Source organism: Somniosus microcephalus, chromosome 2 (genome assembly GCF_052327205.1).
Source record: "Somniosus microcephalus isolate GS21.2 chromosome 2, FLI_Smic_1.0, whole genome shotgun sequence".
Taxonomy (NCBI): Eukaryota; Metazoa; Chordata; class Chondrichthyes; order Squaliformes; family Somniosidae; genus Somniosus; species Somniosus microcephalus.
This window is the reverse complement of record NC_140988.1, coordinates 384919513-384946194: the sequence shown is the minus strand read 5'-3', so window position 1 is coordinate 384946194 and position 26682 is coordinate 384919513. Positions and strand designations below refer to the sequence as shown.

Below are 26682 nucleotides of genomic sequence, written 5' to 3'. Positions count from 1 at the left end.
GTAGGCATCGCTGGCAAGGCCGGCTTTTTAGACTGCCCGCCCCCAGTTGCCTTGAGGAGGTGGCGGTGAGCCTTCTTGAAATGCCGCAGTCCGTGTGGTGAACATGCTCCCATATTGCTGCTTTGTAGCGGGTTTCATACGACTGAGAGGCTTCCTCGGCCACACCAGAGGGCAGTTAGAGTCAACCCCGTCGGTGTGAGACTGGAGTCACATATCAGCCAGACCGGGTCAGGACGGCGGGTTTCCTTCCCGAAAAGGCGTTCGTGAACCACGTGGGTTTTTTACGGCAATCCGATAGTTTCATGGTCACTTTTACTGAGACCAGCTTTTTATTCCCAGATTTTTTTCAAACTGAATTTAAATTCTCAAAGTGGATTTGAACTCTCGTTCTCTGGATTATTAGTCCAGGCCTCTGGATTAGAATCGTAGAATGGTTACAGCACAGAAAGAGGCCATTCGGCCCGCCAAGCCCATGCCGGCTCTCTGCAAGAGCACTTCAGCGAGTCCCGCTCCCCCTGCCCTTTCCCTGTAGCCCTGCAAATGTTTTTCGACCCTTCCGCCAATGGGAACAGTTTCTCTCTATCTACTCTGTCCAGAGCCCTCATGATTTTGAACACCTCTATCAAATCTCCTCTCAACCTTCTGAGGAAAGGTTGAGCAGGCTGGGCCCATACTCATTGGAATTTAGAAGAATGAGAGGTGATCCTATTGAAACATATTAGATTCTGAGGGGGCTCGACAGGGTGGATGCAGGGAGGATGTTTCCCCTCGTGGGGGAATCTAGAACTAGGGGGCATAGTTTCAGAATAAGGGATCGCCCATTCAAGACTGAGATGAGGAGAAATTTCTTCTCTGAGAGTCATGAATCTTTGGAATTCTCGACCCCAGAGAGCTGCGGCGGAGTCATTGAATATATTCAAGGCAGAGATAGCCAGATATTTGAACTACAGGGGAGTCCAGGTTTATGGGGAACAGGCAGAAAAGGAGTTGAGACCAAGATCAGATCAGCCATGATCTTATTGAATGGCGGAGCAGGCTCGAGGGGCTGCATGGCCTACTCCTGCTCCTATTTCTTATGTTCTCTGCTCCAAGGAGAACAACCCCAGCTTCTCCAGTCTGTCCCCGTAACTGAAGTCCCTCATCCCTGGAACCATTCTTGTAAATCTTTTCTGCACCCTCTCTAAGGCCTTTACATTCTTCCTAAAGTGCGGTGCCCAGAATTGGACACAATACTCCAGTTGAGGCCGAACCAATGTTTTGTAAAGGGCATAACTTCCTTGCTTTTGTACTCTATGCCTCTATTTATGAAGCCCAGGATCCCGTATGCTTTTTTGACCACTTTCTCAACCTGCCCTGCCACCTTCAGCGATTTGTGTACATATACCCCCAGGTCTCTCTGTTCATGCACCCCCTTTAGAATTGTACCCTTTAGTTTATATTGCCTCTCCTCGTTCTTCCTACCAAAATGTATCACTTCGCACTTTTCTGCGTTAAATTTCATCTGCCACGTGTCTGCCCATTCCATGAGCCTGTGTCCTCTTGAAGTCTATCACTATCCTCCTCACTGTTCACTATACTTCCAAGTTTTGTGCCATCTGCATTTTGAAATTGTGCCCTGTACACCCACGTCCAAGTTATTAATATGTATCAAGAAAAGCAGTGGTCCTAGAACCGACCCTTGGGGAACACCACTGTATACCTTCCTCCAGTCTGATAAACAACCGTTCACCACTACTCTCTGTTTCCTGTCACTTAGCCAATTTTGTATCCATGCTGCCACTGTCCCCTTTTTTCCATGGGCTTCAACTTTGCTGGCAAGCCTGTTAAATGCAGCACTTTGTCGAACGCCTTTTGGAAGTCCATGTACGCCACATCAACCGCATTGCCCTCATCAACCCTCTCTGTTACCTCATCAAAAAACTAAATCAAGTTAGTTAAACACAATTTGCCTTTAACAAAATGTTCTGGCTTCCCTTAATTAATCCACACTTGTCCATGTGACTGTTAATTTTGTCCCGGATTATCGTTTCAAAAAGCTTCCCCACTACCGAGGTTAAACTGATCGGCCTGTAGTTGCTGGGTTTATCTTTACACCCTTTTTTGCACATTCTCCCCGTGTTTGCGTGGGTTTCCTCCGGGTGCTCCGGTTTCCTCCCACAGTCCAAAGATGTGCGGGTTAGGTTGATTGGCTATGATAAATTGACCCTTAATGTTAGGGGGATTAAATACGTGGGGTTACGGGGGTAGGGTGGGATATGTGTTGGTGTAGGGGTTACGGGGATCGGGTGGGATATGTGTCGGTGCAGGCTCGATGGGCCGAAATGGCCTCTATCTGCACTGTGGGGTTTCTGTGATTCTGTGATTCTGTGAATTGTGTAATATTTGCAATTCTCCAGTCCTCTGGCACCACCCCCGTATCTAAGGAGGATTGGAAGATTCTGGCCAGCACCTCCAAAATTTCCACCTTTACTTCCCTCAATATCTTAGGATGCACCCCATCCGGTCCTGGTGACTTATCTACTTTAAGTACAGCCAGCCTTTCTAGTACCTCTTTATCAATATTTATCCCATCCAGTATCTCAACTCTCCATTTTGGTCCGTAATTGGCCCCACCCTTCCTCTTACTACCCGTTTGCTATTTATATGCCTATAGAAAACTTTTGGATTCCCTTTTATGTTGGCTGCCAATCTATTCTCATACTCTCTCTTAGCCCCTCTTATTTTCTTTTACACTTCCCCTCTGAACTTTCTATATTCAGCCTGGTTCTCACTTGTATTCTCAATCTGACATCTGTCATACGTGCCCTTTTTCTGCTTTATCTTACTCTCTATCTCTTTCATCATCCAGGGAGCTCTGATTTTGGTTGCCCTACCTTTCCCTCTCATGGGAATGTACCTCGACTGTACCCGAACCATCTCTTTAAAGGCAGCCCATTGTTCGATTACAGTTTTGCCTGCCAATCTTTGATTACTGGTCCAGTAACATAGCCACCACACTGCCATGCCCGTGTTGGCACGCTGTCTGACCTCAAGATGTCGGCTTGGCTCAGTTGGTAGCACTCTTGCCTCTAGGAACAGGAGGAGGCCATTCAGCCCATTGAGCCTGTTCTGCCATTCAATTAGATCATGGCTGACCCGTGTCTTAACTCCATTTACCCGCCTTGGTTCCATATCCCTTAATACCCTTGCCTAACAAATATCTATCAATCTCAGTTTTGAAATTTTCAATCAAGCCCCATCCTCAACAGCTTTTGGGGGGAGAGAGTTCCAGATTTCCACCACCCTTTGTGTGAAGAAGTGCTTCCTGACATCACCCCTGAACGGCCTGGCTCTAATTTGAAGGTTCTGCCCCCTTGTTCTGGACTCCCCCCACCAGAGGAAACAGTTTCTCTCTCTCGACCCGATCAAATACTTTAATCATCTTAAACACCTCGATCAGATCACCCCCTAATCTGCTATATTCAGGGGAATACAAGCCCAGTCTGTGCCACCTGTCCTCAGAATTTAACCCTTTTAGCCCCGGTATCATTCTGGTGAATCTGCGCTGCTCCCCCTCCGAGGCCAATCGATCCTTCCTGAGGGGCGGGGCCCAGAACGGAACGCAGTGTCCAGGTGGGGTCTGACCAGAGCTCGGTACAGCTGGAACAGAACTTCCACCCCTTTGTGTTCCAGACCCCGGGAGATAAAGGCCAACATTCCATTAGCCTTTTTCATTATTTTGTCCACTAGCTTCAGTGATTTCTGTACTCGGACCCTGAAATCTCTCTGCTCCTCCACAGTTCCCAGCTTCTCACCATTTAGAGAATACTCTGATTTATCTTTCTTGGGTCCACAGTGGATGAGCTCACACTTCCCCACATTGAACTCCATCCGCCACAGTTTTGCCCATTCACAATCTATCAATGTCCCATTTGCAGCTTTCTGCTCCGATCTACACTGTTTACTGTGTCTCCTAACTTAGTGTCATCAGCAAACTCGGATATACGGCTCTCTACTCCTTCATCCAAGTCATTGATAAATACAGGAAACTCTTTATTATCCGGCACCGACAGGACCGGCGTGGTGCCGGTTTATCAAAAAGTCCGGATTACAGAGAGTTATAGTTAAAAGGTACGAGAGCCCCGTACACAGCAACAAATCCAGGCTTCCCTGTTGCTTAGCAACAGCTGCAAGAACCCTGGCCACAGACCAAGCGTCCCTGTTGCTTAGCAACAAGTGCAGGAACCCCCGATTACACAGCCAAGAATCAAGAGATGGCCACTAATATGAAGAAGAACTTACCTGAACCTACTCCTGAATTTTGCTGGTTAACCGAGATTTCCGGTTGTTTGGGTGCCGGTAAATCGAGAGTTTCCTGTATAGTGAAAACCAGTACAGATCCCTGGGGACACCACTAGTCACTATATATGGAGTACATACCCATTGCCCTCAAGGTCAGAAGTTTGTGGATTCGAGCTCTAGACCAGGAATTTGATCTTGCACTCTGAAGTAATAACCCCAGTGCAGTAATGAAGGAGTGCAACATTGTCGAAGGTGCCATCCCTTCAGGTGAGACATTAAGCTGATGCCCTGCCTGCTTGTTCCAGTGGTCTAGTCGGATGTTAAAGATCCCGTGACACTATTGGAAGGAGTTGTTCTTCTGGTGTCCTGATGTACCACTCGCTCACTGAAATAATGTCTCCACAGACTAGTTTTTGAATTTTCCCCCTTCAAGCGCAGGCCGTGTCCTCTGGTTCGAGCATTCTGGACAAGGTGAAGCCGCTTGTCATGGTTAACGTTATCTACTCCCTTTAGAATGCTAAAAACAGCAAACAGATCACCTCGCAGCCTTCTCTTTACATTATCGCTCCTCATAATCCAATCCTACCATTCCCTCCATCATTCTGTTTGCTCTTTTCTGTATCCTTTCATAGTCATAACGGCACAGAAGGAGGCCATTCGGCCCATCGAGTCTGTGCCGGCTCTCTGTAGAGCAATCCAGTCAGTCCCGTTCCCCCGCTCTATCCCTGTAGCCCTGCAAGTTTATTTCCCTCAAGTGCCTATCCAGTCTCCCCTTGAAAACATCGAGTGTCTCCGCTTCCACCACTTCCGTCGGCAGCAAGTTCCAGGTCCTCGCCACTCGCTGCGTAAAAAAGTTTTTCCTCATATTCCCCCTGTATTTCTTGCCCAAAACCTTAAATCTGTGTCCCCTAGTCCTTGTACCATCAACTAGTGGGAACAGCCTTTCCCCGTCTAGCCTATCCAAACCCGTCATAATGTTGTACACCTCGATCAAATCACCCCTCAACCTCCTTTGCTCTAATGAAAACAAATCCAGTTTCTCCAACCTGTCCTTGGAGCTAAGTTCCCCATCTCCAGAACCGTTCTGGTAAATCTCCTCTGCACCCTCTCAAGGGCCTTCATATCCTTCCTAGAGTGTGGTGACCAGAACTGGACCCAGTACCCCAGTTGTGGCCTAACCAGCGCTTTATAAAGGTTCAGTATAACAGCATTTCGATGAGTTTATTGAGCACAAATGTATTGAAGAAAACACACGCAGTTAGTTCAGTCCAGAACCAAATGTGTGGCAACTGGTAGAGGTTATGGAAGGGTTTGACAGGGGAGAAGTGGAGAAAATGTTTCCACTTGTGAGAGAGACACCAGAACTAGGGATCATAAATATAAGATAGTCACTAATAAATCCAATAGGGAATTCAGGAGAAACTTCTTAACCCAGAGAGTGGTGAGAATGTGGAACTCGCTACCTCAGGGAGTGGTTGAAGCGAATAGCACGGTGGCATAGTGGTTAGCACTGTTGCCTCACAGCGCCAGGGACCCGGGTTCAAATCCGGCATCGGGCAACTGTCTGTGTGGAGTTTGCACATTCTCCCCGTGTTTGCGTGGGTTTGCTCCGGTTTCCTCCCACAGTCCAAAGATGTGCGGGTTAGGTTGATTGGCCATGATAAAAAAAAATTGGCCCTTAGTGTTAGGGGGGATTAAATACATGGGGTTACGGGGATAGGGCTTGGGTGGGATGGCTGTCGGTGTAGGGACCGGGTGCTAGGGTTTGGATGATCAGCCATGATCTCGTTGAATGGCAGAGCAGGCTCGAAGGGCCGAATGGCCTACTCCTGCTCCTATCTTCTATGTTTCTATGTTAGTATAGATGCATTCAAGGGGAAGCTGGATAAACACATGAAGGAGAAAGGAATAGAAGGATATGTTGATGGAGTGAGATGAAGAGCTGTGGGAGGAGGCTCGTGTGGAGCATAAACACCGGCACGGACCTGTTGGGCCGGATGATCTGTTTCTGTGCTGTAGACTCAATGTTACTGTACTCGAAGCTGTGCTCCACCCATTCACTTGCTGTGTTCCCTGCTTTCTCTGTAGGGCAGTGAGTCATGGCCCCAACTCCAAGCAGAAGCAGATATCGGAGAAATGACTTCAGCGCCTGTGGCTCGGCTGCTCCTGGCTGGTGCAGAGCGCGAACAGACCCTTGAGGAGTTCCCCACGATGGAGGAAGGGATGATCACCATTACCGAAGAATCGATGAGCACGCAGAGGGACTTTGGGCTGCACCAACCCAGACGAATGCTTGGTAAGTGACCCAATGACCGGGGAGTCATTGAGACTGACCTACTCTCGGATCTGTTGGCTTTCCTGCTGAATGAGAGGGTTACTGTTGTGATGGAATTGGAGCACGCTCTTGCTTTAAACCAAAAGATCTTCATTTTTTTCCCTATGAGTTTTAAGATAGGTAAATAGATTGTTCATTTCACTACTCGAGGGCCATCAACGCAAAGGTAACCTCCCCAGCTACCAACCATTTCCTTAAACCCCTCTTCCCTGCCCCTCTCATCTCCAACTAGTGCGAGGAGCTCATGGACACCTTTGTCACTGAGATTGAGACCATCTGTTCTGCATCCCTACTTTCCCGGATCAGATGAAGTTTGTTTGGCTGGTACCTCAGGTTGTTGGAACGGTAGTATACGTTCGGTTTTCACTGTAATAGGTGGGACTTATTACATAAGAACATAAGAATTAGAAGCAGGAGTAGGCCATACGTGCCTTCGAGCCTGCTCCGTCATTCAGTAAGATCATGGCTGATCTTCGCCCGATCTCCACATCCCTTGATTCCCCATGAGTCCAAAAATCCATCAATCTCAGCCTTGAATATACTCAATGATTCAGCATTCACAGCCCTCTGGGGCAGAGAATTCCAAAAGATTCATCACCCTCAGTGAAGAAATTCCTCCTCATCTCAGTCCTAAATGGCTGACCCCTTATCCTGAGACTGTGACCCCTGGTTCTAGACACTCCAGCCAGGGGAAACATCTTCTCAGCATCTACCCTGTCAATCCCCCTCAGAATCTTGTATGTTTTAATGTTGACGGTGATTGACACAGACATTAAGGGGATGTCATAAGAATTAGGAGCAGGAGTCGGCCATACGGCCCTTCGAGCCTGCTCCGCCATTCAGTAAGATCATGGCTGATCTTCGACCTCAACTCCACTTTCTCGCCCGACCCCCCTGGCGGGTGAAACTTCCAATGGGCTTTGTTTTGATGTTACTGTTCACTTCCCATCCACTCAAGTAACAGAGACAATTAACGTTATTATTAACGGCCTGTTGAGAAAGGACCAAGCGCTTAGTTACGAGCAATGACGGACAGGAAAAGACCTGTGGTTCATCCAGCCTGTTCCACACAACTGCGATGCCTCATGTATCACAATATATACACTCCTCACCCCACCCAAAGCCGCCTGATCTCCTGGGAGAGGCGAAAAATCCAATTTGGGGGGAAAAAATCTGGGAAATTCCTCTCCCACCCACTTAGGTGATCGAAACTAGTCCAGGAGATCACTCTGGCCCTTGGCAGCTTTTCCTTGAAGAAGCTTCAAGTGTGAAAAGACTGCTTTAACCTGGGGTCACACAGGCCTGAAAGTTTTTTGAACTTGTCCTCCAGCTTTCGCTGCTATATAATCTAATGGGTTTATCTTTTATTTGAGACATGATGGCACAAACACGATGGGCCGAATGGCCTCCTTCTGTGCTGTATTTTTCTATGATTCTAAGACAGTATCTGTGTGTAATCCTTTCAGTAGAGAGTGCTTGTTATAAATCTCACCATTCATCAAAAAACTACTCGTGAAATAACGCTGGATGGCCAGCTGGTGGCGCCGTCCAAGGAGTATAAATACTCGGGCGTGGGCCCAGCTTGCCAGGGACATTTTGTAAGACAAGGAACTAGTGAAGTACAACTAGACCTCCATGTTCTGAAATAAGTTGATTAAAGCCTTGCTTTATGCTCAAACCAAGTGCGTAGTGAGTTTTATTACGTCAGTGCTGATCGGGGATTGTTGCTCTCCCAACAGAGCTGCAGGAAAGCAGGTTGTCCCCAGCTCTTCCACTCTTGGCCTCCTGCTCCACGCAGGATCAGGAGGAGGGCGACCTTTCCAATCCGTTCCTTCATCGCTCTCCGCTGGAGTTTGCCCCTCTGAGGTAAGGCACGTGCTCCGTTTTTGTGCATTTGTCGATGTACAGAATCCAATTCTTAACCAAGCAGAGCCGCAAGGTGATCAGAGTTTCATTGTGTGGGTGGGGGAGAAGGGGACGGAAAGAACTGGGCAGATTGGAAAAAGGCTCGACAGTTTCCGGCTGCAGATCAGAAGCACTCAGCATGAAGTCACCGCCCTGCTTCTGTGGCGGAGCGTGACGTCCGAGTGTGGCGAGGGCAGTGCCTGCTGGCTGCAGCGGTGTTCATGTATTAATTATAGGCGGGTCTCCCGTGACATTGCTCATGGTCAGTCAGCGGCTGTGCAGAAGGACAGGAGCATTGGACCGTTTGACACAATTCTGCTGCTCAGGCACAGACGCGTGACCAAAGTGCCGGCGTGCGTCTTTTTAGGGCCGCAGGGAATGAGTTCCATGCATTCTCGAAATCAATGTCACGCTGATTGCCTTTGGCAGATCCTACGAGCAGTTGGAATGGCTTGTGTTCTGCACAATAAGTTGCATGCGTGACACCTGGGGTGCGACGGGTAGAAAGATCAAGGAGAGGCAAAATAAACTAAAGGGTACAATTCTAAAGGGGTTGCAGGAACAGAGACCTGGGGGTATATGTGCACAAATTGTTGAAGGTGGCAGGGCAGGCTGAGAAAGTGGTTAAAAAAGCTTACGGGATCCTGGGCTTCATAAATAGAGGCATAGAGTACAAAAGCAAGAAAGTTATGATAGAAACATAGAAGATAGGAGCAGGAGCAGGCCATTCGGCCCCTCGAGCCTGCTCCGCCATTCAATGCGATCATGGCTGATCATCCAAGTTCAGTACCTGGTCCCTGCTTTCTCCCCATACCCCTTGATCCCTTTAGCCTTAAGAAATATATCCAACTCCTTCTTGAATATATTTAATGTATTGGCCTCTACTGCCTTCTGTGGTAGATGTAGTGTCCGTGTGTAGATAAAGACACTGAAGACAGGAGTTGGTTCATAGGTATTTACTAAGCAAGTCTGGGGGGGGGGGGGGGGGGAGTTGTTTCTAAAGGATATACACAATACACAGGCTTATATAGCCCAAGTGGCAATTACCGGCATTACGCACACCTGGGGCTCTTAAAGGCACATACACCATAATTGCTCTTAAAGGCACATACACCACAATTCCTCCCCTTCTAGCTAACTAGTACATCATATTTTAAGTAATTATTAATTACATGTTATATGCAAAATAATATACATTGCTGTATTAATTAATTATAAGTTAGTCTCTCAGGAGGCTTCCTGACTCGGTCCGGATAACGCCTCGGGGGTGTAGTAGTTTCTGGTGGTGTAGTAGGTTCTTCTGGCGGTGTAGTAGGTTCTTCTGGCAAGGCTGATTCGGCTTGAAGGCCAGTGTCGGGTTCATCGGGCTCCAGTATCACCGGATTGGAGGTAGATATGGGTATCTCTACTTCATCGTTAGATGTATAGAGTGGTGGTGTAGGTTGTCCCTTTTCGGATGACTTGATGATTTGGTCAGCATGGCGCCTTATTATGCTGTCTCCGATGTCCACGGTATACATCAGTGGTCCTAATCGTGTGCAGATAGTTCCAGGCTGCCATTTCTCGGTACGGTAGTCCCGGGCCAAAACCGGTTGGCCTATCTGGAAGGCCCTAGTTGGCCTTTCATTCATGCCCTGAAACTGCCGGTTCGCCACGTCCCTTCGGATGTTGGGCTTGACCAAATCCAGCCGGCATCTTAGGTTTCTATTGTAGAACATCATGGCGGGAGTTTGGTTAGTAACCATATGCGTTGCATTCCTATATGCAAATAAGAAGTTATCCACCTTGTGCTGAAGTTTTATGTCTTCATTACCCATGGCCTTGATGGCCTTCTTGAAGGTCTGGACAAACCTTTCAGCCAATCCATTGGTGGCGGGATGGTATGGGGCGGACGTGTAGTGCTTTACCCCATTGTTCTTTAAGAACTTTCTGAATTCTTCGGACACAAATTGCGGTCCATTATCAGAACATATCTGCTCCGGCAGCCCATTCCTGGCAAATATGGTCCTTAATACTGTGATGGTTTTTTCCGTGGTGGTGGAGGACATCTTTATTACCTCCGGCCACTTGGAGTGTGCATCAACTGCGATTAAGAACATTGAGTCCATAAATGGACCAGCAAAGTCGATGTGCACCCTTTGCCAGGGAGATGAGGGCCACTCCCATGGATGTAGAGGGGCCTGTGGCGGAGCATTTTGGACCTTCTGGCATCCTAGGCAGCTCTTGGTCATGTCTTCGATGTCTCCATCGATACCTGGCCACCATACAAACGCCCTAGCTAGGTTCTTCATTTTCACTCCACCCAGATGCCCCTCGTGAAGCTCCTTTAGCACTTTATCCTGGAGTTTGGGTGGAATCACCACTCTGGATCCACACATCAAGGTTCCTCGGCACACTGACAGCTGTTCTCTTCTTTGCGAGAATGCTGGCAACAGTGGTTCGCCATGTGCTGGCCATCCCTTCACTGTTAAATCGTAGACCCGTGAGAGAGTAGGGTCATTTCTTGTCTCCCTTTCAATGGCAGAATTTGTCACCGGTAGACATTCCACTATGGTAGAGTGGAATATCTCTACTGGGTCTACTGTAGGTGCCTCTTCTATCGTTGGCAACGGTAGGCGCGATAAACCGTCAGCATTCCCATGCTGTTTTGACCCTTTGTATTCAATGTTGTATTGGTGTGCCCCTAGAAAAAGGGACCACCTCTGTAGTCTTTGTGCCGTCATAATGGGGACACCTTTTTTAGGGTTGAATATGGAGATGAGGGGTTGATGGTCAGTCAGCAAGGTAAATTTTTGTCCGTGTAGGTAATGGTTGAATTTCTTCACTCCCCATACCAGGCTGAGTGCTTCCCTGTCTATCTGGGCATAGTTACGCTCAGCTGAGTTCAATGAGCGTGACGCAAAAGCTATCGGCCGTTCCGAGCCATCAGGGAATCTATGGGACAATACCGCTCCTATGCCGTAAGGGGATGCATCGCACGCCAGTCTGATTGGTAGTGATGGGTTGTAATGAGCCAAAATTTTCTCGGATGTGATTAAGTCTTTACATTTATGGAAGGCACATTTACAGTCTTCGTTCCATTTCCAAATCACTCCTGTCTGTAGAAGATCATTAAGAGGGTGTAGAATAGTTGATAAGTTCGGTAAAAATTTATGATAGTAATTTATTAATCCCAGGAATGACCTTAATTGTGAAACATTTTCAGGTGCTGGGGCTTTTATAACTGCTTCAATTTTTTCAGGTGACTTATGCAACCCTTCCTTATTAATTATGTGGCCACAATATGATATCTGATTTTGGAAAAATTCGCACTTGGGGCGATTTGCTCGTAGGCCCCGTTCTTTCAGCCTAGTGAGCACCTGCTCCAAATTGGCAAGGTGCTCGTTGTCGTTTTCTCCTGTTATAAGGATGTTGTCTAGATAGCATTGAGTCCCCGGAATCCCTTGCAGGACTTGCTCCATAGCTCTTTGCCAGATAGCTGGAGCTGATGCTATTCCAAAAACCAGTCGATTGTACTGGTACAGGCCTTTGTGTGTGTTTATTGTGAGATACTTTTTAGAGGTCTCCTCAACCTCCATCTGTAGATATGCCTGTGCCAAGTCAATTTTTGTGAAACGTTTCCCTCCGGATAGTGAGGTGAAAATATCTTCTATCCTCGGAAGAGGATACTGTACCGTGTGAAGGACCGGGTTTACAATCACCTTAAAGTCCCCACAGATGCGAATTTTTTTCTGTTCCTCGGAGTTATTTTTCAATGTTTTTTTCATGACTGGAACGATGGGTGTTGCCCATTCGCTCCAATCTATTTTGGATAATACGCCTGCCTTTTCCAAATTCTTCAGCTCTGCCTCGACTGCCGGACGTATTGCGTATGGCACCGGTCTTGCCTTAAAACATTTTGGAATTGCTGTATCTTCCACTTTTATTGAGGCGGTGATGCCTTTCAAGGTTCCTAGTTTCTCTTGAAACACTTCTTTGGCGTTGGCCAAGATGTCTTTTAATCGTTCAGGTATGATGTCATCATTTTTTTTCCTTACTGGTCACCGTCAGTGCCTGAATGGAGTGCCAGTCTAAACGTATCTTCCTTATCCATTCACGTCCCAACAACGGTGGACCACCATCTTGTAGAATGTATAAATACAACTTTTGTATTTCTTTGCCGTTGTATACCACAGGCACCCTTATTTTTCCTTTGGGGTAGACTTTCTGCCCCGTATATGTTTTTAAGATAATGGATGTGTCTTTTAGAGGTATATGCGAAAATAGCCTCTCGTAATCTCGTCGATTTATTACGGTTAGAGCTGATCCTGTATCTAGCTCCATTTTAACTGGGGACCCTGCTATTGTGAGGGTAACCCAAATGGTTTGGTAATCCTCTTTGGCAAGTACATTATGTAATTTGAGACAGCTTAGTCTCTTGTTTCCGGAGTCGCTATCGCTATTCTGGTCCTCGGAGCTATTGTCCGTCATCATTTGTACCTTCCTGTACTTTTCTTTATTGATTTTTTGTTTTCTGTCAGTGGATTTATTTTGTCCAGATTGGCATACCCGTGCAATGTGTCCAATCTTACCACATTGCCTGCATGCTTTGCCCTTGAACCAGCAGTCCCTCTGGTTATGGGTGGATCTGCCGCAGCGATAACATCTTCCGAACTCCTGTGTCATTTTATGGGTGCCGAAGTCCTGTGTCTCTTGTTGTATCTCTGCAGCTCCTTTTGCTGCTGCTGAAAGCTTTGTCCAATGTTAAATCTTTTTCAGAAAGCAGTCTTTTTTGTGTTCCTTCACTTAAGAGACCGCAAACAAATTTGTCTCGAAGATAATCCGATAGTCCTGCTCCGAATTGGCAGTACTTTGATAGCTTTCTTAATTCGGTTAGGTAATCAGCGTTACTTTCATTCTTGTGTTGATTTCTCTTGAAGAACTCGAATCGTTCCGCTATCAGCAGCGGTGTTGGGTTTAAATGCTCCTGCAGGGTATCAACAATTTCTTTAAAAGTCTTGTCCTTTGGTTTGGCTGGAGTGATTACATTTCGTAACAGCCCGTATGTCTTCGCGCCCATTAAGTTCAGAAGTACTGAAGCTTTTTTTTCATCTGTTATTCCATTTGCAGTGCAATAAACCTCTACTCTTTCCACGTATGTGGTCCAATCTTCTATTTCGCCATCAAAAGCCTCAATATTACCAGATTTAGGCATTTCAGAAAAGATATGGCGCTTCCCGCGCTTTTTTTTTTCTCTCTGTAGCAACGATATGGCGCTTCCCGCGCTTTCCCGCCGCTGCTACCGATAACAACGCTGTTTTACTGTGGTTTCCGTTTATTCACTGTTGGAGACTCGTTCCCGACGGAGGTCTAAACGCTGACCTGCTTGCCGCGCCGGCCGTCTCTCGAGTGCACCCTCCCAGTCCGTTATTGCTTGCCTCCGATTTCGCTGCATGTCTCAGCTGTAGAGCCCGCCGCTGGAGCTCCAGCCTGACGCCCAGGAAGGATTAGCGCAGTACCTGTCACCAGCTTGGCCAGCTGGTGAAACCACAGTTTCTCTTACTTCCTTGAGTCTTCTGGACGCTGGAGGAATCGATGTCCTTGAGGTGCTGCCGAATTGCAGGTAAGTCCGTTTCCACTTCGTCGCCACTGTAGTGTCCGTGTGTAGATAAAGACACTGAAGACAGGAGTTGGTTCATAGGTATTTAATAAGCAGGGGTGGGGGGTTTCTAAAGGATATACACAATACACAGGCTTATATAGCCCAAGTGGCAATTACCGGCATTACGCACACCTGGGGCTCTTAAAGGCACATACACCATAATTGCTCTTAAAGGCACATACACCACAGTAGAGAATTCCACAGGTTCACCACTGGGTGAAGAAATTCCTCCTCATTTCTGTCCTAAATGGCCTACCCCTTATCCTTAGACTGTGATGAACCTTTATAAAAACACTGGTTCGGCCTTAACTGGAGTATTGTGTCCAATTCTGGGCACCACACTTTAGGAAGGATGTGAAGGCTTTAGAGATATGTTAAACGGTCCAATGCTCCTGTCCTTCAGCACATCCGCTGACTGACCATGGGCAATGTCACGGGAGACCCGCCTATAATTAATACATGAACACCGCTGCAGCCAGCAGGCACTGCCCTCACCACACTCGGACATCACGCTCTGCCACAGAAAAGATTTACGGGAATGATTCCAGGGATGAGGGACTTCAGTTACGTGGATAGACTGGAGAAGCTGGGGTTGTTTTACTTGGAGCAGAGTGGAGATTTGATAGAGGTGTAGCTAGAGAGAAACTGTTCCCATTGGCAGACGGGTCAGGAACCAGAGGACACAGATTTAAGGTGATTGGCAGAAGAACCAAAGGCGACGTGAGGAAAGACTTTTTTACGCAGCGAGTGGTTATAATCTGGAATGCGCTGCCTGAAAGGGCGGTGGAGGCAGATTCAATCGTGGCTTTCAAAAGGGAATTGAATAAGTACCTGAAGGAAAAAAAATTGCAGGGCTACAGGGAAAAGGGAAAAGTGGGACTAGCTGAAGTGCTCTTGCAGAGAGCCGGCATGGGCGAGGTCATCCACTTTGCATCCGAGAAAGACAAATCCGAGTATTTTCTAAATTGCGAGAGATCAGGAACTGTGGGGGAGCGAAGGGATCTGGGTGTCCAGGTGCACAGATATGAAAAGCGATCACAGAAGCTAATGGAATGCTGGCCTTTATCTCGAGAGGGATTGGAATATAAAGTGAGGAAGTGATGCTTCAGTTGTGCAGAGACCCCATCCGGACACTGCGTTCAGTTCTGGGCCCTGCACCTCAGGAAGGATAGATCGGTCTTGGAGGGGATGTAGTACGATTCACCAGAATGATACCGAGGCTTGAAGGGTTAAATTATGAGGACCGATTGCATAGCTTGGCTTGTGTTTCCTTGGGGAGTTCCTTGAGCGCCTCGATTCCAAAATTCCCATCCTTGTTTTCAAATCCCTCTAAGTCTGCCCTCTTGAGGATCCCTGATTATAATCGCTCAACCTTTGGTGGCCGTGCCTTCTGTTGCCTGGGCCCTAAACCTCTCCGTCTCTCGACCTCTCTTTCCTCCTTTAAGACGTTCCTTAAAACCTACCTCTTTGACCAAGCTTTTGGTCACCTGCCCTAATTTATCCTTATGTGGATCGGTGTCAAATTTGTTGTCTTAAAATACTCCTGTGCAGCGCCTTGGGACGTTTTAAAGGCGCGATATAAATAGAAGTTGTTGTTGAGTTCAGAAGGTTGAGGGGTGATCTAACCGAGGTATTTTATAAATGATAATAGTGTAGAGAGAGAGAAACTATTTCCTCTGGTGGGGGAATCCAGAAGAACCTTAAAATTAGAGCCAGCCCCCCCCCCCCCCCCCCCCCCCCCAAAGGCTGTGGATGCTGGGGGTCAGTTGACATTTTAAAAGCTGAGATCGATAGATTTTTGTTGGGTAAGGGTTTCAAGGGATACGAATCAAAGGTGGGTAAATAGAGTTGGGGTACAGATCAGCCATGATCTAATTGAATGGTGGAACAGACTCGAGGGGCTGAATGGCCCTCTGTTGTTATGATCCGCTTGTTGAATAATGAAAACATTAGTGTTTCGGTAATGTCATTGGACACTAATAATCGCGTGACTGTGGTCAGTGATAATCACGGGAGCGTGGCATTGCTTTGCTGGTAACCTTATTGATCCCATTCCCATCCTGGGACAGCGGGACAGGTGCCCATCTCGCGTTCCCTGGGGAGGATGGAGAGATCATGGAGGTGCGGGATGGGAGTTGTTGGTGTTTTGTGGGATGGGGGAAGGGGACTGCCTGGTGCTCGGGGTGGGGGGGCCCACTCTCTGAGCTCTGTGCTGGTGGGGCATTCCGCAGCCTTGATGTCGACTTCCTACCACTGACCGGACGGAGGGGGTAATTACGGCACGAATATTCATTCCCTGCCTAAGCCCCACCACCTCCCTCTCCTCCTTTCGACCTTCCATAAAACCCACCTCTTTCACCAAGCTTTTGTTCACTCCTCCTAATTTCACCTTTGGGATGGTGCCCATTTTCTCCATGTGCTGCTGTGAAGCAACATGGGACATTTTTCTGCACTGGAGGCGTTCTATAAATGCAAGAGGTTGCTGAGTGACCTTGGGCACGAAGATGTTCCGTTCTGGTTTTGGGTTGGCTGTGTATTTTCTCACTTCCCCTTTCATTCTTTTTGAGATTATAAAGAAAGAAAAAAGAAATACTTGCATTTCTATAGCGCCTTTCATGACCTCAGGACGTCCCAAAGCACTTTACTGCCAAGGAAGTACTTTTTGAAGTGCAGGCGCTGTTGTAATGTAGGAAACGCGGCCAATTTGTGCACAGCAAGCTCCCACAAACGGCAATGTGATAATGACCAGATAATCTGTTTTAGTGATGTTGATCGAGGGATAAATATTGGCCCCAGGACACTGGGGAGAACTCCCCTGCTCTTCGAAATAGTGCCTGGGAACTTTTACGTCCACCTGAAAGAGGGCAGATGGGGCCTCGGTTTAACGCCTCATCCGAAAGATGGCACCTCCGATAGTGCTGCGCTCCCTTTGTACTGTCCCTCCGACAGTGCAGCACTCCCTCAGTACCGCCCCTCCGACAGTGCAGCGCTCCCTTCGTACTGTCCCTCCGACAGTGCAGCACTCCCTCAGTACCGCCCCTCCGACAGTGCAGCGCTCCCTTCGTACTGTCCCTCCGACAGTGCAGCACTCCCTCAGTACCGCCCCTCCGACAGTGCAGCGCTCCCTTCGTATTGTCCCGCCGACAGTGCGGCGCTCCCTCAGTACTGAACCTCCGACAGTGCAGCACTCCCTCAGTACCGCCCCTCCGACAGTGCAGCGTTCTTTCTGTACGGCTCCTCCGACAGTGCGACGCTTCCTCAGTACCGGCCCTCCGACAGTGCGGCGCTCCCTCAGTACCGCCCCTCCGACAGTGCGGCGCTCCTTCAGTACCGCCCCTCCGACAGTGCGGCGCTCCTTCAGTACCGGCCCTCCGACAGTGCAGCGATCCCTCAGTACTGAACCTCCGACAGTGCGGCGCTTCCTCAGTACCGCCCCTCCGACAGTGCGGCGCTCCTTCAGTACTGCCCCTCCGACAGTGCGGCGCTCCTTCAGTACCGGCCCTCCGACAGTGCAGCGATCCCTCAGTACTGAACCTCCGACAGTGCGGCGCTTCCTCAGTACCGGCCCTCCGACAGTGCAGCGATCCCTCAGTACTGAACCTCCGACAGTGCAGCGCTCCCTTCGTACTGTCCCTCCGACAGTGCAGCGATAACTCAGTACTGAACCTCCGACAGTGCAGCGCTCCCTCAGTACCGCCCCTCCGACAGTGCAGCGCTCCCTTCGTACTGTCCCTCCGACAGTGCAGCACTCCCTCAGTACCGCCCCTCCGACAGTGCAGCGCTCCCTTCGTACTGTCCCTCCGACAGTGCAGCACTCCCTCAGTACCGCCCCTCCGACAGTGCAGCGCTCCCTTCGTATTGTCCCGCCGACAGTGCGGCGCTCCCTCAGTACTGAACCTCCGACAGTGCAGCACTCCCTCAGTACCGCCCCTCCGACAGTGCAGCGTTCTTTCTGTACGGCTCCTCCGACAGTGCGACGCTTCCTCAGTACCGGCCCTCCGACAGTGCGGCGCTCCCTCAGTACCGCCCCTCCGACAGTGCGGCGCTCCTTCAGTACCGCCCCTCCGACAGTGCGGCGCTCCTTCAGTACCGGCCCTCCGACAGTGCAGCGATCCCTCAGTACTGAACCTCCGACAGTGCGGCGCTTCCTCAGTACCGCCCCTCCGACAGTGCGGCGCTCCTTCAGTACTGCCCCTCCGACAGTGCGGCGCTCCTTCAGTACCGGCCCTCCGACAGTGCAGCGATCCCTCAGTACTGAACCTCCGACAGTGCGGCGCTTCCTCAGTACCGGCCCTCCGACAGTGCAGCGATCCCTCAGTACTGAACCTCCGACAGTGCAGCGCTCCCTTCGTACTGTCCCTCCGACAGTGCAGCGATAACTCAGTACTGAACCTCCGACAGTGCAGCGCTCCCTCAGTACCGCCCCTCCGACAGTGCAGCGTTCTTTCTGTACGGCTCCTCCGACAGTGCGACGCTCCCTCAGTACCGCCCCTCCGACAGTGCGGCGCTCCCTCAGTACCGCCCCTCCGACAGTGCGGCGCTCCCTCAGTACCGCCCCTCCGACAGTGCGGCGCTCCTTCCGTACCGCCCCTCCGACAGTGCGGCGCTCCTTCAGTACCGAACCTCCGACAGTGCGGCGCTCCCTCAGTACCGCCCCTCCGACAGTGCAGCGTTCTTTCTGTACGGCTCCTCCGACAGTGCGACGCTTCCTCAGTACCGGCCCTCCGACAGTGCGGCGCTCCCTCAGTACCGCCCCTCCGACAGTGCGGCGCTCCTTCAGTACCGCCCCTCCGACAGTGCGGCGCTCCTTCAGTACCGCCCCTCCGACAGTGCGGCGCTCCTTCAGTACCGCCCCTCCGACAGTGCGGCGCTCCTTCAGTACCGCCCCTCCGACAGTGCGGCGCTCCTTCAGTACCGCCCCTCCGACAGTGCGGCGCTCCTTCAGTACCGCCCCTCCGACAGTGCGGCGCTCCTTCAGTACCGCCCCTCCGACAGTGCGGCGCTCCTTCAGTACCGCCCCTCCGACAGTGCGGCGCTCCTTCAGTACCGCCCCTCCGACAGTGCGGCGCTCCTTCAGTACCGCCCCTCCGACAGTGCGGCGCTCCTTCAGTACCGCCCCTCCGACAGTGCGGCGCTCCTTCAGTACCGCCCCTCCGACAGTGCGGCGCTCCCTCAGTACCGCCCCTCCGACAGTGCGGCGCTCCCTCAGTACCGCCCCTCCGACAGTGCGGCGCTCCCTCAGTACCGCCCCTCCGACAGTGCGGCGCTCCCTCAGTACCGCCCCTCCGACAGTGCGGCGCTCCCTCAGTACCGCCCCTCCGACAGTGCGGCGCTCCCTCAGTACCGCCCCTCCGACAGTGCGGCGCTCCCTCAGTACCGCCCCTCCGACAGTGCGGCGCTCCCTCAGTACCGCCCCTCCGACAGTGCGGCGCTCCCTCAGTACCGCCCCTCCGACAGTGCGGCGCTCCCTCAGTACCGCCCCTCCGACAGTGCGGCGCTCCCTCAGTACCGCCCCTCCGACAGTGCGGCGCTCCCTCAGTACCGCCCCTCCGACAGTGCGGCGCTCCCTCAGTACCGCCCCTCCGACAGTGCGGCGCTCCCTCAGTACCGCCCCTCCGACAGTGCGGTGCTCCCTCAGTAGTGCACTGGGCGTGTCGGCCTAGATTTTTGAGCTCAAGTGTCAGGACTGGGACTCGAACCCACGACCTTCTGTCTCAGAGGCGAGAATGCTGCCACTGAGCCACGGCTGACACCGTATTAAATATATTAAATTTACTCCCCTCTGGTTACTGTCTCACTGACCAGGGGAAACAATCTCTCATCGTTTAACCTATCGGAATCTCGGAGGCCTCTATCAGCTCGCCCCCAGCTCCAGTGCAAAAGCCCCAGCTTCCCATTGCTCTGTAACCCCTCAGCCACTGGTAACAGCCCAGTGAATTTACACTGCACCTTCTCCATTGCTTTTATATCCTTCCTATAACGCGATGCCCAAAACTGCACGCAGTACTCCAACTGGGTCCCTCCTAGCTTTTGCATTCCAGTCCTCTTGGTACAGAACCAAGGACTCTGGTCTCATCTATTCCCACTGCCTCCTTTTAATAAAAGCGGAAAATGCCGGAAACACTCAGCAGGTGGAGAGAGAGTTCCGCGGAGTTAACGTTTCAGGTCGATGACCTTGCAACAGTTCTGTCACATTTTACGTTGTAAAAAAAATTGTGCGCCAGTGTGAAGAACTTTGAGCAAAGTACACACCCTCTGGACTTAAATAATAAACAGCAAATGCTGGAAATACTCAGGCGGGCCAGGCAGCATTTAGAGTTTTCGGATTAGATACTGTGGAAGGTGCTAACTGTGTCCCAATATTGTGTTAAGTGCTGCAGTAAGTTGTGCTTGTGGCCAATTTTGGTGCTCTGCTATCTTCTATGCATTTTCCCCTTAAGTTACAAAATCTCATTTTAAATAACGTAAACTATCCCCTAGGCCGAGATCTGTGACACTGGCAAACACTTGCACTCCTATAACCAGTTTGGGGAGAAATCAAGCGGAGAGTTTTCCTACCAATGCCCGTGTAAATCGCTGCCTGCTGAGACTGATACCTGGGATGGCAGGAATGACGTATGAGGAGAGATTGGGTCGATTGGGCTTATACTCGCTGGAGTTTAGAAGAATGAGAGGGGATCTCATTGAAACTTATAAAATTCTAACAGGACTAGACAGACTAGATGCAGGAAGGATGTTCCCGATGGCGGGGGAGTCCAGAACCAGGGGTCACCGTCTAAGGATAAGGGGTAAGCCATTTAGGACAGAGATGAGGAGGAATTTCTTCACCCAGAGAGTGGTGAACCTGTGGAATTCTCTACCACAGAAGGCAGTAGAGGCCAATTCATTAAATATATTCAAGAAGGAGTTGGATATATTTCTTAAGGCTAAAGGGATCAAGGGATATGGGGAGAAAGCAGGGACAGGATACTGAATCTGGATGATCAGCCATGATCTCATTGAATGGAAGAGCAGGCTCGAGGGGCCTAATGGCCTACTCCTGCTCCTATCTTCTATGTTTCTATGAGAGATTCCGTTACTTTCCAAAATTCAGGGGAATTTTGATTGCCTCTCACCATTGGTTCCTCTGGTGCTTTTTTATTTTCCCTCCTGTGTTAATGAATGAATCCCCATGCAATGGGGCATAGTGGTTAGCACTGTTGCCTCACAGCGCCAGGGACCCGGGTTCGAATCCGGCCTCGGGTGACTGTCTGTGTGGAGTTTGCACATTCTCCCTGTGTTTGCGTGGGTTTTCTCCGGGTGCTCCGGTTTCCTCCCACAGTCCAAAGATGTGCGGGTTAGGTTGATTGGCCATGATAAATTGACCCTTAGTGTTAGGGGGGATTAAATACGTGGGTTACGGGGATAGGGTGGGATATGTGTCGGTGCAGGCTCGATGGGCCGAAATGGCCTCTATCTGCACTGGGGGGTTTCTGTGATTCTGTGAATGGTGTTTTATTTGTCTGAAGATACCAGCTCAGTCGCTGTGATGTATTTAGGATTGGGAATGCGCTGCCTGATAGGGTGGTGGAAACAGATTCAATAGCAGCCTTCAAAAGGGAATTGGATAAATACTTGAAGGAAGAAAGATTGCAGCGATCTGGGGAAAGAGTGGGACTAACTGGATTGTTCCTGTGAACGAGCCGGTGCAGCCTCGATGGGCCAAATGGCGGCCTCCTGTGCTGTGCTATTCTGTTCTATAAGACCAAGGTCCATCTAGTTCGCTGTCTACCATCGTGGTAGTCGCACGATACAACAATGGAGTTGTTGACTAATCACAGCGATCAATCTCTATCAACGAGTCTACAACAGACCCAGACACGAGGTGAGGAAAACCCCCAGTGGTGGAGAGCTTTGGGAACCACAGGTCCAAAGTCACCTGTTCCTCCCGAGCTCGCTACACTCACCACATCATGTCTCAAATTACTCTCATGCTGTCTCCCAAAATGTTATTTTCTGAAATAAACCTGTTTACTTATGCTTCCACCACCTCACCAATTTCTGTTGCATTATATTTCAGGGGGACCCCTGACCTGTCCGGAGTATCGCGAGAGGGATACCCTGGAGCCTTCCGAGCCAACAGCTCCCTGCAGGCGGTCATCTCGGAGGTTTCGGCAGACTACGCAAGCGGCAGCCTGTCCCTGTCGCAGCACCCGCTCGGGGACGCCAGCAGCGCCTGCTCCCTGTCTCAGCACTCCCTCACGCCCCCCAGCCCAGGGTCAGAGGCCACAGAAGACGAGGACTTCGCTCGGGCAGAGACCTACATCCGGGACCAGCACTTCATGGAGCTTCCCAGCGCGTCCCCGCGCGCCGGGAGTGGCAGGCCCCACCCCCGCGGGACGCATGGTGATCCCGTTCCCGAGCACGAGGTGCGGCTGGGCGGGGAGCTGCCCGCTTCCCTATTGCTGGATTTGCTGGAGCAGGAGATTGCCTTGCCCGACAGCTCCAGCATCACATCCAGCTCTGGGAGCTCGACCGAAAGGAACCGGCCCCCCGGCACCAACCGGAAGAGCAGCTCGCCGGGGGCCGGGGCTATCACCCACGGCAACGCGGCTCTTGAAAAGCAGGGGGTGCCAAGCGTCGCTGACCAGCCAGGCCCCAGCCGGGCTCTCGCCTCTCCGCAATGTTCTGACACCGAGCCCATCACTGCGCTCGAGAAACCTGCGCAATCCGCCTCGCCTGACCCGGGGACGACCTTTCCGAAGCCTACGGAAAGCGGGAATTTGGGTTCGGCGGATTCGGGCAGGCCAGAGGTGTCCGACATCGCGTTCCCGTCACGGGGGCAGCGAGCGGGAGATGCCAATCAGGAGTCTCGTTCTGAAGCAAGTTCGAAATGTCAAGGACCGTCCTCTTCCGCTCTACCTTCCACGTCCAACAGTGGTCCCACCGCAGGAGCTGGTGTGGTAACTCCAAGCACAGAGCCCGCCACCTCGTACAGTGGGAAGGACGATACTGTCCTCGAGGTCCCACCCACCAGGAGTGGGGATGGCAAGGGTGATGGGACGGGGCTGTCTGGCTACAGTACAGAGCGGGAGCATCAGGACAGTGAGCTGTCTCCCACGGCCTGTCGTCCAAGCCTCGCCAGTTCCTCATTCCTCACCTCTTTGCCCAATCCCATCTGCCAGTCTACACCAGCCGTTCCCTTGAACTTGCCAGCCAAGGTTCCTGCTCAGTTGGGCCAGGGGAGACTAGCGGCAGATCACCGCACTGAAACCCAGGCGCCCGCCCTCTCCAAGTTCTCGCTGGCGCCCTCGTTTGCGATGCGGGATTCAAGTAGCACCAGCCAAGACCCCGCCTCCTCCTCCTCCACCTCCTCTCCGGGTACCCTGCAGTCCCTGCCTCCCCTGAACTACATGGAGAAGGTCGGGGCCTGGAGCCTGCACCGGTGCCCGGGGGGCAGGCCCAGCTTCGACAGTCTGGTGTTGCACGGCCTGAAGGGAGTGTCTCCCCGCCAGCGGGCGTACAGCGCCATCGCCGACTCACTCAACCACATCCTGGCCCAGGCCGGCGGGAGTCCCGTGTCCAACCCTCCGTCGAGGAGGAGCATCGCCGCGGCCTTCGGAGCTGCCCCCCAGCCATCAGACCGCCTGCCCTCTGCCCCCCAGACGTCTGACCACCAGCTGCCCACCCAGAGCCGCAGCCAGAGTACCGTCCAGCGGCCAGACTCCAGTGGCGGCCGTCCTTTCACCCCCGCGAGTCCAGCTGGGCCAAGCAGCAGCTCGCAGCCGGGTGCCAGGCGAGGAAGCACGGACGATGCCTCGCTCTGCCAACCTGACTCACCCCACCTCTACCTGAAGGACGACAGAGGTAGCTGTGTTCGCCCGCTGGCTTCGGGCAGCGCCCTCGGTGAGAGCCTTTTGTCTGGCTGCAGCGGAGCCGGCCCATCGCTGCTGGAGGATCTTCTGGAGCCAAGCGTGACTGACGGGCGGGAGAACGGCAGCTTCAACCAGAGCGCAAGCCCGCCTGAGCGCCGGGCCATCTCGCCCGACCTGTGCCCCTCAACCGCCGCCTCCCTTAACGATGACCTCAACCCGCCGAGCAGCTCTTGGGACACCAGCCGGGTGGGCGAGCAGACGCTGACCATGTCCGGACACTCGCTGACGAGTCTGGAAGTGGACAACTACGTTCCCATCTGGGCACCGACGCCGCTTACCCCGGACGCCAACCACTTCAACATCGAAGACAGAATACCGGTAGGTGCCTCAGCGCAGCGCTCGCAGCTCTCCACTTCCCCCTCCGACTCCAGAACATGGCCCAGGGAGACAGCTCTCCCATGGAGTGCGGACTGAGCCGGCGTTTGTATTACAGCACTTGTAGTGATCGACACCTGTCCGTCATCTCCCATTAGAGCAGAGAAGGTTAAGGGGAGATTTGATAGAGGTGTTCAAAATCATGAGGGCTTTTGTTAGTAAATAAGGAGAAACTGTTTCCAGTGGCAGGAAGGTCAGTAACCAGAGGACACAGATTGAAGGTGATTAGCAAAAGAACCAGAGGGGAGATGAAGAGAATTAATTTTTACGCAGCGAGTTGTTGTGATCTGGAACGCGCTGCCTGAGAGGGCGGTGGAAGCAGATTCAATAGGAACTTTCAAAAGGGAATTGGATAAATACTTGAAGGGAAAAAGTTGCAGGGCTCTGGGGAAAGAGCAGGGGGCAGTGGGACTAATTGGATCGCTCTTTCAAAGAGCAGGCACGATGGGCCGAATGGCCTCCGCCTGTGCTGTGAGAGTCTATGGTTGTACTGATCCAGTTGTATCAGAAATCCAGTCCCATTCTGGGAAAGAAGAGGCCCCTGTGAAAACCAGACCCAGCTCCTTGAGTAGAGCGCTAGCCAGCTGCTTAAACAGGCAGTGAGTGGCCTCGTTGGAGAAGCTGAGCAACCGCTGGTGTTGAGCTGTTTCTGTAGCCCTTGTGCTGCCAGGAGCTGGAAGGGAGAAGGTTCACATCCGCCGTTAAAGCCACACTTGTTGCTGTATACGAGTTTAACAGCTGACCCTCAACCTGTCAGAACGCTGATTCCCTGTTTAACCTCCTCCCCTTCAGTGCATTTTAGAACTTGGGCCCTCCTGACAGGCCGAGCCGGGGCCCTGGGTTCCATCCTGGTCAAGTAAGCTGGTGTCAGCCGGCAAGGTTCCAGCGTTGGACTCGTCGCCTCTGGGCTAGCGGTGGGGTTGGGTTGGGGCCTGGGGTAGGGTGCATGGGGTAGGCATGGGGACGGGCATGGGCGCGGGGTGGGGAGACGGGGCGAGAACAAAATCAGCCATTGCGCCCGCTCCTGGTGGCCACCCTGCGTGCATGGGAGTCGGACGAGGGCTGGATCGAGCCCTCCTGCAGTGAAACAGACTGCCGTCGCTCCCCTGTGGGGACTGCTCACCTGTGCGAACAGTCGCTGCCCATTGGATTCAACCCCAGCAAGGAGGCAGCACTGTCTGCGAGGGTTGGGGGGGAGGGAAAGACAGGATACACTTGTTGGAACTCAAATTTGCTGCCAGGGTCTTGCCTCTGGGGCGGTGTTTGCTTATCAGAGTACTGCTGGTGTCTCCTAATCACTAGTATGTGAAGAACTCATGATAACATAAAAAATAGGAGCAGGAGTCGGCCATTCGGCCCCTCGAGCCTGCTCCGCCATTCAATGCGATCATGGCTGATCCGATTTTGGCCTCAACTCCACTTTCCTGCTCGCTCCCCATAACCCTTGACTCCCCTATTGCTCAAATGCCTGTCAATCTCAGCCTTGAATATATTCAATGACTCCGCCTCCGCAGCGCTCTCGGGTAGAGAATTCCAAAAATTCATGACTCTCTGAGAGAAGAAATTCCTGCTCATCTCCGTCTTAAGTGAGCGACTCCTTATTCTGAGATTATGCCCCCTCGTTCTAGATTTTCCCATGAGGGGAATCTACCCTGTCCAACCCCCTCAGAATCTTGTATGTTTCAATAAGATCACCTCTCATTCTTCTAAACTCCAATGAGTATAGGTCCAACCTTTCCTCATAAGACGAGCTTTCCATCCCAGGAATCAACCTAGTGAACCTTCTCTGAACTGCCTCCAATGCAAGTATATCCCTCCTTAAATAAGGGGACCAAAACTGTACGCAGTACTCTACAGGGCGCTGGTGAGACCACACCTACAGTTGTAGCAAGACTTCCCTAGTTTTATACTCTATCCCCCTTGAAATAAAGGCCAACATTCCATTTGCCTTCCTAATTACTTGCTGCACCTGCATGTTAACTTTTTGTGTTTCATGTATGGGGACACCCAAATCCCTCTGTACTGCCGCATTCTGTAGTCTCTCTCCATTTAAATAATAATTTGCTTTTTTATTCTTCCTACCAAAGTGGATAACCTCACACTTTCCCACATTATACTCCATCTGCCAAATTCTTGCCCACTCACTTAACCTGTCTATATCCCTTTGCAGACTCTGTGTCCTCCTCACAACTTGCTTTCCCACCTATCTTTGTATCGTCTGAAAATTTGGC

The 26682-nt window shown here is 51.3% G+C and overlaps 1 protein-coding gene across 4 annotated transcripts in view; it reads left to right on the top strand.

Annotated features, from left to right (window-relative positions):
- Positions 1-26682, top strand: part of alms1 (ALMS1 centrosome and basal body associated protein) — a 98764-nt gene that overhangs the window by 6225 nt on the left and 65857 nt on the right. For all 4 annotated transcript variants that reach the window (XM_085976289.1, XM_085976280.1, XM_085976296.1 and 1 more), the window contains exons 3-5: positions 6370-6577; positions 8356-8482; positions 22222-24394. In XM_085976289.1, coding sequence (XP_085832415.1) covers positions 6370-6577; positions 8356-8482; positions 22222-24394 — 2508 coding nt within the window. The remainder of the gene's footprint in view (positions 1-6369; positions 6578-8355; positions 8483-22221; positions 24395-26682) is intronic.